This window comes from Marmota monax, unplaced genomic scaffold (genome assembly GCF_021218885.2).
Source record: "Marmota monax isolate L192 unplaced genomic scaffold, Marmota_monax_Labrador192_F-V1.1 WCK01_AAM20220418_F8-fsc00278, whole genome shotgun sequence".
NCBI classification, from domain to species: domain Eukaryota; kingdom Metazoa; phylum Chordata; class Mammalia; order Rodentia; family Sciuridae; genus Marmota; species Marmota monax.
In genome coordinates, this window is record NW_026694626.1 from 1,348,848 (window position 1) to 1,364,170 (window position 15,323).

The following is a 15,323-nucleotide window of genomic DNA, read 5'->3' on the forward strand; positions in this document are numbered from 1 at the left end:
CAAATAGCAGATGACTACATGGAGGAGAGGATGAAAGCATTCTAGGCAAAGGAGCCACATATGCAAAGGTCCTGAGGTAAAAGTTCTCATCTGAGAAATGTAAAGAAGGCCAGGTTACACTGGAAGGCTGGCGGCCAGGGAGCTAGAGCAGATGGAGTGAGGCTCTGTAGACCAGGCTCAGACAATCAAAAATTAATTAAAAGAGTCCATGTGTTTTAAGATGGGAGTCATATGATGAACATTTCATTTTACAAAAGATCATTTTGCTGCCACGTGAGACAGCTAATTTCACATAAGCAATAATGGTGACTCAGACAAGTTTTTTGGGTGTGACTCGAAGACTAGCAGTGACAGCATCATCTGGGACTTGTGAGGATTGCAATTTATCCAGACCTACCCAGACCTTCTGAATCAAATCTAGGTCCGGGGCCCAGCCACCTGTGCTTTCACAAGCCTCCAAGCAATGCTAATGAACCAGAAAGGTTGAGAGACCTGGGCTTAGTCTAGGACTTGGTCAAGGAAAACTCAAGAGTGGATTCAAAAGCAATTTTAAAGGGTTAGCCACTGCATTTGACAATATTCAATGATCTTCTTTGGTTTGAGGGAAAAGAAAGAAGTATCAGGAATGACTTTAAAATGTGCATCATCCACAGGAAACACCCTACCTAGCTTTTATACATTCTTGGATGTGTAAGAATATACGTTTTGGGGGTTAGAGGGGGAGGAATGGCTTTAGCATGGCTTTCGATTTTCGTGTGTGTGTGTGTGTGTATGTGTGTGTGTGTATTTTAGCATCCAAAGATCATTGCTGATAGGATCTGAGAAGCATATTTTAAAAAATTACTATGAGTGAATATATATATATATATATCTTGGAACATCTCTACGAATTGGTAATATAACCAAGTTATCACTGGAGAACTGATTTCCTCTATGATAAGGAAAGCAATTTTTCTTGAAATCTTTACTTTCCCAGAATTCTTCACTTTAGAGTTCACTAAATTATCTTTTGAAACATCATGTTCCACTATTTAAAAAGAAAAAAGAAAAGCGCTTTGTTTCAGAAATACACTAGAACTGGAACAGCAAAGAAATCTTGTTAACAATGCTACTAAGAAAAGATACTACTAAAAGGGAAAATGTTAAACTCAGGATGTGTTTTGAGGTTAAAAAGAAAAACCCGACTATCTAAGATTATTTCGTTGTGCATAATAGCTGTAATGATTTAGAATGTATTCGTCCCGCTCCATGCTTAAAAGTGATTGTCGGAGTGAAAGTCTCTCTGCATGGTATTCTAATGCTTTGGCCTGACTACTTAGACTCCTTGGCCACAGTCTTCCATTATACTCCTTTAGATGCCTGATTCATCTGCCTTTATTTTGTGATGCAGTTTACAAAGTTCTTACTTAATGCTTTAGTTCCCAAAGTAGCTTCTGTTCATGAATTTGGAAGTTAAAAACCTTGTCAGAGATCCTTCTAGATCACTTATGGCCATGCTTATTTTTCAGGTGAAGTGAAATTATATATATTCTCATCAATCAGGAAAGGAAATAATTAGCTTTAGCCTTTATTTAGGAAAATCGGTTTGTCTGATTGGATAATCTCCTTTTACAAGGCACTGTTAATTCTGTCTAAAGAAATACTTCTGGTTCTTGCACTAACAAATAGTGCTTTGTAAATACTTTGATAGTAGAAAGACTGGTCAAAAATTCCCAAGAGTTTAGAATGAACTCCTGGTGTTCAGCAATCTATAGGCTTCCTCTTGAAGAGTTGGCAGATCATGGCCTCTGTTTGGCAGGATGATTGTTTTTGTAAATGAAGATTTATTGCAAAACAACCATGCTCATTAGTTTACATATCATCTATCACTATTTTAGCACTACATTTGCAGAGGGAAGTACTTGAGACAGAGACCACATGAACTACGCAGCCAGAAAGTGTGTACTATCTGGCCTTTGGTAGAATAAGTTTGCTGACCTCTGAAGATGAACACCTAGATCTGTTAGATTGAATATCCAAATGGATTCCTCAATTTAGAATTCTGAATTTTCACATCTTAATTATACATATAGGCTTATAATGTGCTTTTTTTTTCCTGGCCTATAATCATATGGAAGCTAGTAAGAAAATGTTGTGTGCATAAATTTATTTTTCATGAAATGATGACTTTCTTGGGCTAGGTACCTGATTAGTAATGTAAAGATGAATTTGCCATAGCTGATCCCTCACCTTGGTAACCTAGGCACCACCATGCTCCCACAGGCACTGGGGTCGGTGAGGTGTCTTCTCTATTTTTGGAGAGAAGCAGTAAGTTGTGGAAAACGTCTAACTGTTTTCCTCACATGCCTGCCAAGTTGTGACTCAGAGCAATCTGGCGCAGCGTTTGCGAGTCTTCGTTGAGAGTTGAGTTTGCACAATGGAAGAAATGTTCAGTATGTTTGTTGTCTGCATATTCTTAGAAAGTGCTGAATTGTCACCTAAAACTGTAATCACATATTTATACACTGAAGAATTGTCATGCTCTGCTTAACCATTTCTTTTCGATTCTTCTTTATTTTCAATTTTCATCTCAACACTTCTGCTTTCTTTTCCATCTAATTTACTTTATTTTCCCAACCGCCTAAAGCACAGGTTCTAATTCTGAACCTAACTGCTTAAAAAAAAGGACTTCATCAATGCTGGATTTGTTATGTCTTAGCTTCTTTTATCAATAATATATGCAAGTCAAAGTTTTCCCTTTTAGATGTCAAAACTAGATTTTTATTCCTTTCATCATTATTCCTTTGGTTAGTTTATTTATTTTTAAGGTATGAAGAAATGCATTGTGTTTTAATAGAAAGCCCACGAAACTGAGAGTTATATGATTGAGACCTAGTTCCAGTTCTTTTCACAATTTAACATTTTGACCTTAGACAGTTTCATTAACCCCTCTGCAGGATTTTCATCTTCACTATAGAGAGTTCCATCTCATCATCTCTAAGATCTTTTCTAATTCCAGCAATCTGAGATGACTTTGTATATTTCAACTTGATATTAGATTAGGTATTTAAAATAGCATTATCCATTTTTCCAAAGTATATGTGTGATATGTTTCCTTCACTTAAAAAAAAATTTAGTATGTGTCATAGATCCACAAAAGACAGAGACTATTACAACACGATCTACCACCACTGACTTCAGCAAATGCTAGCAAATACTAATACTGAGCCACAGCTGTGTTTCACTGTGGCTAAAGTATTCGTGTTACATGTGCACTAGCCTTCACTTCATGCAACTATTCAAAATGTACTCAATACCTCAAAGCTATTAACCCTAATCTTTTCAGAGCTCTTAACCAGGAGAAGTAGCTTTATATTCCTTATGCAGGTTTGGTATGGACAGGAATCTCAGTAATCAAATGGAGAACCCAAAACCTGATGACATGCAATGTCATCTTAGCTTGATTTTCTCCCAGTGTATCTCAACTCTCCTTTAAATACCCCACTTTTAATTACAGTTCTTTGCAAGCAACATAAATTGATTCTGATTATCTTAAGCAAAAGTGGTAATTTATTGAAAGCATTGATGTAACTTAAAAAAACTGAAGAAAGGGGTGAAAAAGCCAGGAAGCAGTAGTATTCTGTGAGGCCTAGGCAGCAAGAATAACAAGGTTCCTCAGGCTTTATTGTTGAATGAACCTCATATCTTCTTCACTTTTGATCTTGAGAAGAGGAAACACTGGTTCAGCATGGATGATAGTCCACTCCTCAGGAAGGGTTAGCCAGGGCACCAGGTTGGATAATTCTACAAAGACTGCATGCTAAGAAGTGTGCTTCCTAGTGGAATTTGGGGGTGCAGTACAGGAGGAAGGAAGCACAGATGCTATTCTGACAAAGGTATGAAATGTTGACTCTACTAACTGTGACAATCATGAGAATGTGCTCTCATGGCTCAGATTACAGGAGAGTAACTGATTGACAGCCCCAGCTGCTATGCTCTGAAACATCACTGTGTTGACACAGAAGTCAAATATTCCATGGGCATCTCCCAGGCAAGGAAAGAACTAAGCAAGGATGCTAAGACAGGCCTGTTCCTCACTCAGATGACCCCCACCACTTCATAGCCTTGCTGAACTTCTTAGAACTACACTGCAGTCTAAGACACCTTCATCCAGTTTTTCTTCCTTCCTGTTGTCCTTCACTTGACTTCAAACCTACATCAGTCTTATGGTATGCTTCTAAGAGGACCTCAGATGATACACTAATAGGTCACTAATATTCAAAAACAATGTGTAGAAGCACTTTGTGGTTTATTCCTTAAGAATTATTACACAGTCCTACTCCCTCTTGCACATTCTCCCATACCTCTCCCTTCACCCCGCTATTTTTCTTTTTGCTATAGCATTTAAGACCTTCTAATGAGCTATGTAATTTACTTACATACCATAGCTATAATTTATTGTTTTTCTCTCCAAGTTAGAATAAATGTACTCTCAGGGCATATGACAGATCTCTTCTGTTTTTTTTTTTTTTTTTTTTGCTGGTGCAAACACCTAGAACTGTGCCAGCTATAGGAGACAATCAATAAGTGTCTATTGAATAAATGAATAACTTTATGTCCAATTGCTTGCAATATGTAATCTCTAAATATTCTCTTTAGGGTCCTATAGATAATCTGAGAATCATAAGTCTGTCTCTACCATGCTGCATCCATGTAGGCATTATGTTTATGTATTGGTACCAACAATCATTTCCATTGCCCGGAAAAGACCATAGATTCCTCCAACTAAAGCCTTGTGCAATTAAAGAAGGTTAACTTAATCCTCAGATTCTCATTTAAATCAAGTTCTTTCTCGATGAACAACTGCTAGTTTGATGAAATCTTAAATTGTTTTCTTAAAGTCAAGTATCAAGGGAATGAGTTTACTTCAGTGTTTTGTTCTCAGAATAGCAGCTCACAAGTAGCAATCATGAAACCAAACCTGTTCGATTAGAAATTTTTCTGATCCCTAACAATTATCAATCTCATCTGGCCACCTTTTGTCCAAGGACTCATTAAGAAGAAAGAGCCCATGGATGTCCCAAATGTTGACTGACTGGAGGTCACTTCCCTTAGTGCTTTCTGGTCTTAGAAGAGAGGAGTTTGAGGGACATTGCTGTATATCCTACAGGGAGCTGTCATGGCATACAAACCACCATCCATCCTGGAAGCTTTCTAGGACAGCCAGAAGGTGTCCCAGGACACAAGGGGTTGGGATTAGACAAAGGCTTCAAGAATGAGACCAGAATACAGTTCTGAATATGTGAACAACCTAGGTAATAGCATAGAGAAATCATAATTGCAAAGCTTGTGTGAGTACATCTCTTCTATTTCTACCTGGGGACTAAAAGGAACTCCAGAGGTAGGTTTCTGATCCCACTGTCTCATCAGATACTCAGGACAATTCAAGGATTAAAACCATGTGTACCTCAGTGAAGGATGGAGTCTAATTCTAAACCAAAATAGCCCTGAATCTTATTTCAAAAAGAGGTTCTACTCTTATTGTGGGGTTAAGAGTGGGGTTTTATTTATTATCCAAAGGTCTTATTTCACTTTTCCCCCCTTATAATAGGACATTTTAAAAACACATGTTTCATCCTGTCTTGTAGCATGTGTAGAAAGGAGCATTCAATGAAAATGAAATTCATAGACTAAAATGTTGTTCATAGAATAGGATCGCTTCCAGAATATCATCGTAAAGCAAAATTAGAAAATCAGGCTCAGACTTGTGTGTAAATTCTGGTCTTTGACATTTATTAGCTTGTGACCCAGAAGAAAATACTACACATCTCAACTTCCACAACTGTGAAATACAGTTCAATGTGGCAAAACAATGGCTACAGCTGATCAGTGAGAAGTTTAAGTATAATGCATGCAAGGCACATGATAGATGGTCAATAAATGACAGCTATCACTAGGTCCTTGCCATGTGCATTATATTCTCCGGACCTTTTCATATGTATTGATTATTGATGTCAACTCAATTGTCCTAATTCCTCCTCTAAAACTATCCCAACTGAATTTGTATTTAACTGTACTTGGAAAATCCTTTTAAGTGTAGGCAAGAATTATCTGTTTATCATGTGAACCAATTTGCTTTTTTTTTTCCCCCAAAGCAAGTAATAGCTTCACTGATCAATAATACAGTAAATAACTTGTTGAGCAAGGATGTTTAAACTATTGACTAAAGCATGTTGTGTGGGTATTTTTTTGGATTTCAAGTTCCCTAGGTCCTTTGTTCCTAATTAATAGAGAAATCTAAGGGGTGGATATAAAACTCCTGGGGAGAAAAAGGGTATGTTTTATTTAAAGAAAGAGGAAACTTGAAGCAAAATGGAAAAGAGGAAAAGAAAAAAAAACTTGGCATATTAAATTCAGTTGAGCATCATTGGATCCTTCCTTCCTTCCTTCCTTCCTTCCTTCCTTCCTTCCTGCCTTCCTGCCTTCCTGCCTTCCTTCTTTCCTTCCTTTCAATGTCTGTTTCAACTTGTCCTTCAAATCATGGAGAATATGTTTTAAAAGGGATCTCCCCAGAAACAACACCTTGTCTCTCTTGTTGCTACTCTAATTTTTAATTTTAATTTTATGTCTTTACCCCAATCTCTAGAGATACCAGAATTCTGTTCTGGTACCATTCTAGAAAATCTGAAAATAAATATTCTGAGAAGAAAACCACAATCTCACAATCCACCACTATCAATAGGGCCTCATGCCAAGCAAATGCTCCACCACTTAGCTACACCGCAGCCCCATTTTTTAAAATACAAAAACAAATGTAACACGTTTCTTTATGAACCCCTCATTTTTCATTAAACACTGACTGCCAAGTTCAAGGAGGTCTCCAATGGGTTCAGTTCATTTCTTGTATATCCCCCTCTGTCCTCCCTTGCTGCACAGGTGACAGGGCCCCATTTACTTTGGTTCACTGGTACCCTGGGATATTCACTCAAAGTAAACTCAGTGGGCACTGAGCAAAGACTTACAAACTGTATAGACTGCACTAGAAATGGTCCCTGGAGAGGTGTTGGTGAAGGGCGGGGGGGTTTACCTGATATTGCACTGAAGAACCATTACTTCCATTCCCACTTTTTGGGAGACAAAACTCTTTCCCATCATGACAGCACTGTCATTAAAGAGAGTAGGATCCCTCTTGATTCAATTTTCTATACCTTTTTTTGTATCTTCAACTTTCAATATATGTAACTCCTTGTATTGAGTTATTAAACCATGGACTTATACTGGAAATCTTACCATTCATTTCCATTTTCTGCCAAATATAATCTTATGGGGGGTGTATACAGAAAGCAAGTGAGTTGAGTCCTCTTGCAATTGTAGGTATTAGCAAATAAAATTCTCTTGTATCCTTGTTTCCCCATCAGCAAAAACAAAAAGTACCAAAATGGAGCTGTAGAATATTCCACTAGATTTAAGCTCTTGTGTAACTATTTATTCAATTCCCAAAGTACACTCTACCATATAAGGTATGAACCCTGTTTTATTCTACATCAATTGTATTTATTCATGGAAATTAGAGGTGTTATTAACTTAAATCCTGGCAGATCCTCGTTTGTTTTAGCACTCGGGGGGCCCACGTGGTAATTACTGCTGCTATATACAGAAGGAGTTAAAATTGACACAAGATTTATGCTCTCTAACCCTGCTCTTAAGAATCATTCACATCTCTGAATTCAAGGCTGAGGGACTTGCTAACTGCCACCATAACCCTGTGAGAGATTTATTACATTGGGACTGAATTGCTCTTGACTGAAAGAAGTTGGTCACCATTGTGCTCATGGGTAGGGCAGGGAAAAGCCAACCCTGGGGAATAGCCTTGAATTATTACAGTCACACAAGGTTGAAGAACGGCAGGGAGCCAGGGAGGAAGGCTTGGCAGAGAGATTGAGGAAAGCAGAGAGAGGACAAGTGAGAAAGCTAAGTGTGAAGGGTCTTGCTTTAAACCTGATTGGTAGCTTTGGGCATCTATCCTGTCTTTCTGGGAAAAGAAGCAACTGGCATATGCTTTGCTTTCTATCTTTAGAGGTACCACAAGCCAAAATTTTAAAGGCGTTTGTGTGGATAAATCTGGAGCAGCTGATCAGGAGCCGGGAAGCAAGGGAAGGAAATCCCTTATATTATTTTTCTAATAAACTTTTTTGGTTATATAGGCACAGAAAATGCAGACATCATCCTAGTTCATGACAAATCATTATAAAATTTAAATTCAAAGAGATTCAGATCAACATACTCATTGAATTCATCAAATGTCAAGGATCACATCTAGTAATTTAAAAGACAAATTTCAAAGAAAACTTTCTGCTCTCCCAGCACATGACAGGAAGTGATCTGTGTGCATAGAGAGATGATTAGAAAATATTGCTACGTTGGCAGCTATTTCCTCAGCTTTTCACCTCATTTTGGGCTTTAGCTTCTTTCCAAAGTACATTGGTGCATCCGGGCAAAGGCTCTGCGGAGACAATAGTGAAGCTTGACTAAGTGCACCCATAAAAGAGACTTTCAGGAAAATTAATAGCTTCTGTTATGAGTTGGTCATATTCTTGCAAGGTAATTGACAGAGAGATGCCCTTAAAATGGGAACCAAATATCAGATTCATACCACTTTCTGCATCCCACTATTATTTTCTCTAGGATCTGCTTGTTAGTTTGACCTGATGGCTCTTTTTATTTTTTATTTTATTTTTTCTTACTATAGCTATAGCATTAGCAAAAAAGGCTCCCAGCTTTAAATGGTAGCTACAGATAGAATTTTAAACAAGTGCTATTCTGGAATGATGGAGAGAACAGCATTTGCTCAGGGATATGGCTCATTTATGAGGTTTCTCCATTAGTCACAGACAGTAGAATTGATTTATCATCTCCACATTTTTAGGGTTACTTTATCCACAATAGATGTGGATGTGGGAATGTTACAATGGAGGGAACCAATTTCCAGAAAGGTTAATTGACTTCCTCATAGTCACATGGCTTGTTAGTGTTGGAGCCACGCTTAGATCCAAAGTTTCGTGGAGCCTGGTGATGAAATGTTGAAATGAGATCACCCAGGCATAGATATGAGGGCAGATGAATGAAAAGGGAAACCATAGGTTTGAGTCAAAAGAGTAAGGAAGAACTAATGACTCTGAAACTATAAGGAAGGTGTGGGGAGGCAGACATACCTTATTACATTCCATGCACACCTCATGATATTTGGTATATTCCATGCATACGATAGCAGCATATCCTATACACATTTATTGCATATGAAGTCATCCATGCTTTTAAAGAAATACAATGGCAGCTGCAATAAAAATATGATTTTTATATCAAATGACCTCTAAATATGTCAATGAATTCATATAGTGCTCAACTAAAGAAAAAAAAAAGACCCCATGGCTGGATGGGTATATTGGCTATGGTGAAAGTCATGAAATCTAATACACTATATACAAAATAAGTCAAAAATATCAAAACTATTTCTGACTCTTATTTTTTAACTTCTGCCTTGACTTTGAAGTCAACTCCCAAATAAGTGGAAATTCACTGTATTGAAGTATTTATTTTTCCATCATAGAAATGAAGGAAAATTATGTGTGAATAGATGAATAGAGATCCACAGTTTAAAATTTTGGGAGAAAGGGAATTTCATGGATGGTGGAAGGAGACCCTCATTGTTATACAAAATACATGTATGAAGATGTGAGGAAAAAAAAAGAATAGCGCTACCTTAGATTAGGTAGAAAGAAGTGATGGGAGGGGAGGGGAGGGAGGGGAGATAGTAAGGATAGTAGAATGAAACAGACATTATTATTACTGTGTGTATATATGTGAATGCATGACCAATGTGATTCTGCAACCTGTATACTCAGAAAAATGAGATATTGCATCCCATGTGATTCAAATGTATGATATGTCAAGGTCATTGTACTGTCATGTGTAACTAATTAAAACAAATTAAAAAATAAAATGAAATAAAAAAATAAAATTTGGGGCTGGGGATGTGGCTCAAGCAGTAGCGCGCTCGCCAGGCATGCGTGCGGCCTGGGTTTGATCCTCAGCACCACATACAAACAAAGATGTGTCCGCCGAAAACTAGAAAATAAATATTTAAAAAAAAATTCTCTCTCTCTCTCTCTCTCTCATTCTCTCTCTCTCTCTCCCCCTCTCTCTCTCTCAAAAAAATAAATAAAAATAAATAAATAAATAAATAAAATTTTATTTATTTACTTTTTGTACTTAGGATTGACCTCAGGGGCACTTAACAACTGAGCCACATCCCCAACCCCTTTTGATTTTTTATTTTGAGACAAGGTCTCACTAAATTTTTTAGAGCCTTGTTAAGTTACTGAGACTGGTCTTGAACTTGCGATCCTCCTGTCTCAGCCTCCTGAGCCACTGGGATTACAGGTGTATGCCACCATGCTCAGCATACAGTTTAATTTTTAATTAAGCTACAAATATTCCATCATTTTCAGATACTTCTGTGCTGAAAGCCTTTTCATTAGGACTTAAAGTTCAAGAAATTTTACATAGTTTTAAAATGCATATTTTAAAATAGATAAAATATTTAAAAATATAAGCCTTAGGCAAGACCGTTTGGCTGTCATATATTGAACTTAAGTCTTAATGATATTCCTCATGGTTTTTTTTTCAAGTGTGAAATTGATCTGATTTTAATTTTTATAATAGATTCTCAAAATACAACATACACATTGAAAAATACTCATTATCAAATGCTCCTGTGTAAACAACATAAATATCATGATATAAAACTTAAGCATCCCAGAACTCTGCTCCATGTGCTTTTCTATCACCTTTCCTCAGAGATAACCACTAATCTTGACTTTCAACACCATTGGTTAGTTTTGTCTGTTTTTGTGCTTAATGTAAATGAATTCATATTTCATTCTACTCATTTGAGTTTGTTACTTTTGCACATTATGCTAGTGATATTCATCCATTGAGTTGTGGATAATTATAAATCATTCACATTGACATATAATGTTATATTATGATAATAAATCTTTGCACTGCAAAACGGTGTTTAAAACAGATGTTCATATGAAGCCAGCCAGCAATGTATGAAATTTCAAGTGGCTCTGCATCCTCCCAATGTTGGCATTTTTCATCTTTTTTTATTTAGTCATTGTAGTGGGTGATCATTGATTTTTAAATTGACCAAAGAAACCTCTAGCAAACTCACCAAACAAAGGTCTTCATTTAAGAACCGCTGTGTGCAAGTGGGGTTGGAGGGGGCAGCCTCTCCTACTGGGGAATGCTTCAATATCATCGAGCTCCAAGAAGAAGTACAACTTGAATGCTGCAAGCAGAAATGTCTCAGCTCAAACGAATGTTCTTGTTTGGAATACAGGAAAGCATTTCATTTGGGAATGAAGAGATATGCATTAGGCTAAATAGTTACAGAATCTGAAAACTGACATTTTAAGCTGGGAGAGAGTTATGGGATAGAAAAAAACAGTAAGGGCTTTATTTTTATTAATGTTTTTTTTTAAACAGGAAAAACAGGAGGCAGTGGCTGATTTATATTCTCATTATCATTGCAGGGTCTCCGTTTTGGTGCCTACTGGATATCGTTCCTATAAAGAATGAGAAAGGAGATGTGGTACTTTTTCTGGCCTCATTCAAAGATATAACGGATACAAAAGTGAAGATTACTCCAGAAGATAAAAAAGAAGGTTTGTACTGTTTTCAGAAAACATTGACAGATGGAGTAACATTTTGAAATTGTTTACTCAAAAACTTGAGAAGGGAAAAAAATTGCCTTTTTAATAACACCAACTGATAAATATTCATAACTGTTAGCAGTCAGTATTTGGTGCATATTCCAAAATCACAGAGAGTCCCATGCATTTACATTTTTGTAAATAGAAGCTCATTTGACAAAAACCAGAAGTTGATATTCCTCTGTAACTAGGATGAGGATGAGAACAGAATTTATCTCTACATAAAGATTCACACCACTTCATGGTATTATGCAAAAAGAAAAGAAAAGAAAAAGAAAAAGAAATTGATAGGATAAGTGAAGTTAAAATGATGTGATTAAAAATATATCTCTTGTTTCATCTAAAGTGCCACGGCTCAAAATGTAGAAGTGCAAAAAATTTTATTTTATGTATGACATTAAGAACTCCAGTTTAGTGGCTGTTAGCAAAGAATGTTACCAACAAATGTCTATCCTGTGCCTTCTAATACATAACAGTGTAATAGTTGTGCTTGAGAAACAAGCTTTGCAAATATCTTTAAACTCATGAACTATTTATCCTGAGTTCATGTTGCTCACCTTTATATTCTGTTTATAGCTTATGAAGAAATTGCCTGCATTTAATATAAGCCAGCAAAAATAACACTAAAAGTGCTGATACTGTTTGTTTTAAAAAGCAGTAGAGTAGGTGTTCTAGTAACTAGGAAAAAAGCTGTTTATCTTGTATTGATTTCCTATGTAGTGAGTTCTTTATTAGAACCAGCTGCTTGACATTGCAACATCTGTGTTTTTTTTAGGAGTGGATTCTTTACCTCTTTTTAAAAACGTGTGAGAGTGTTCAAAAAATATTATATCTCTTGAAATGACAACCCAAATGAAGAACTGTCACAGTTTGGTGCCCCTACTTCTGTCATTTGAAATTTTTGCAAATATATGACTTTTTCTGCATATTTGCATGAAACTGTGGCATATTTTAAATATATAAGAGAAGAACAGTATCATATGGAAATAATTTGGGTATTAGAACAAGTGTTAATACTTGTCCAATGTCAGTTCCACAAAGATAATGGGAAATCAGTGCATGCAGTTTTGGTTTTTCTATTTTCTTTTGAATAGAAGAATACAAAAGGTAAGGATTCTTTGAATAAAATTATTCATATATATATATATATATATACATACATATACACACATATGTGTACTTCTATATACACACACTACACATAAGTATATATGTTTGTATATTTACATAGATGTGTGGACAAGTAGAAATTTAAAACTCTCCTCTGCAGGAAATATATGGCTTGTTCCCCCCTCCCAGCTTTGAAGGGGACAGTTTAATCCAACTTTAATTGACTTGCTTTGAACATGAAAGACATGCTTAATTACACAAATTATTTAATCACCTTTGTCTTATTTCCCTCACATCTATGGATAGGGGAGAAATCGCCGTTTTGGCAGACTGCAATGGATAACAGGAGTAAAGTGTGCCTTTTCACTAAGATTTGAAAGAGCTTGGTTAAAAGTACCCTTTTCACTACCCAAGTTCTGAATCAGCTGAGAACGGAAAAAGAGTAAGGCAGATTAGAGTGCAAAATATCACCCTTATTTCTGATTAAACTAATAAAACAGGAAGAGGCGTATCTCTAACTGCAAGTGAGTTTCCTCCTCCTCCGGATAAGGCAGAGGTTCCCCTCAGTCAAAAGCTGAAAAGGGGCGGAGAACAGCTCCCCAAGGGGTAAGGAGAGGGCCAAGGCAATTGCTCCCTAAAAAGGAGAAAGAAGGCACCACATTATTCCTGCCCCTCTCCTCTTTCAAATGCAGAGGATTAAATTCTCCCTCTTCCCCTGAAATGAACTGAGGGAAGGAGCAGAGAGGGCAGCATATTATATTATGAGAGAGCTGCCTGAATGTGAAAGATTGCACCTGCCATTTGGGAGCAAAGGGTATGCATTAGAACACTGCTCAACTAATGACAATCGTTAACGATTCCTAATTTCATCTTAAAAATGAGTTCTACATTTATATTAAAATATATTAAAATGTGCTTAACAATAAATAGTACCATTTTCCAGAAGAAACATGTACACTATAAAACAATTTCCTGCAAGATTTAAAGAAAAAATGGCAAACTTTAAAAATTATATTATGCAAAATGCGACTTAATAATTTTAAAAATCTGCGAGTAAACTTCTAAATCTTTTTTTTAGTTTATAACTTCGTTCCTCAAATGACTATTATCTTAAATGAAAGTAAGCATTATTTCTAATATATTCTGAATGTTCAAAAACATCTTTTGTCTAATGTGGCCTATGTATGTCCCAGAAAAGTATATAGTATTTTTAGAAAGGCTAAGTAACTATGGTAAGTTATCACTGTTGTAAAATTATTATTTAAAAAAAGATTTTTTTCTCTTTTGTTTTAAACTTTATTTAATGGAGGAAAACATCATTTGATGGCATATCTTTCAGGAAAAACATACCTTAATATGTGGTATTTTTAGAACTAAATAAACATTTAAAAATCATTAAGAGTTCTTATGTAAATGGAGCAGTATTGTACCAGAAAACTCTAAATGAGCATGTGGCCTGATTTGACCCTATACTGCATCATTGAAGTTCATCTAAGTAATATAAATAAGGTTTGTGTTAATTAAATTAATTCCCTACAGAAGTCGTTATGATGGACTTTGCTTGATAGATACAAATGGTGTGAACTTCTATTTTTTTTTTAAAAAAATACTTTAGTTGGCCAAGCATGGTGGTACACACCCTGTAATCCCAGCTACTCTGTAATCCCAGCTACTCTGGAGGATGGGGCAGGAGAATCGCGAGTCCGAGGTCAGCCTCAACAATTTAGCAAGACCCTGTCTCAGAATAAAATTAAAAGGATTGAGGATGTAATTCAGTGGTAGAATACTTTAGTCACTAATCTCCATGTAGTTTGGGGTTGTATTTGAAATGAAGAAAAACATTTTATAGGAAGGGCTAATAACGTATGCAATACAGTGAAGACTTTCCATTAATAAACAACTGATGAAAGATTAGCACATCATGTCAAATACTCTTTGTACCTGCAGTAGCTTTCAAGTGGGCATCTGATGTGTGTTCTTACATTCATATGTGTGAGTGAGAGAAATCTGACGGGTTTTACCATCTTTTAAAATACTCTGCTTTTTGCCAGGTGTGGTTGCAGATGCCCGTAATCCCAGCAGTGTGGGAGGCTGAGGAAGGAAAATCCCAAGTTTTAAGCTAGCCTCAGCACCTTAGGGAGGCCTTAAGCAACTTAGTAAAACCCTGTCTCAAAATAAAAAATAAAAATGGGGCTGGGAATTGCTCAGGGGTTAAGAGTAGTCCCTGGGTTCAATCCCAGATACTAATAATTAAGTAAATAAATAAATAAAAATACTCTCCATTTTTTGACACATATATGCTTCCATTCCCAAAAAATGAAGAAAAATGTGTACACTGGTAACCACTGACTTCTGTGTCCACATCTGGCATTACTTGCTGAATGAATTTAATATAAGACTGTTAGTGTTTTTCCCTATTCATATATCCATAAGATATATTTTGACATAAATTTTGAG

General features: G+C 36.2%; 1 protein-coding gene across 1 annotated transcript in view; it reads left to right on the forward strand.

Annotated features, from left to right (window-relative positions):
* Positions 1-15,323, forward strand: part of Kcnh8 (potassium voltage-gated channel subfamily H member 8) — a 368,692-nt gene that overhangs the window by 144,964 nt on the left and 208,405 nt on the right. Inside the window, exon 3 of the mRNA XM_046422707.2 lies at positions 11,577-11,708. Coding sequence (XP_046278663.1) covers positions 11,577-11,708 — 132 coding nt within the window. The remainder of the gene's footprint in view (positions 1-11,576; positions 11,709-15,323) is intronic.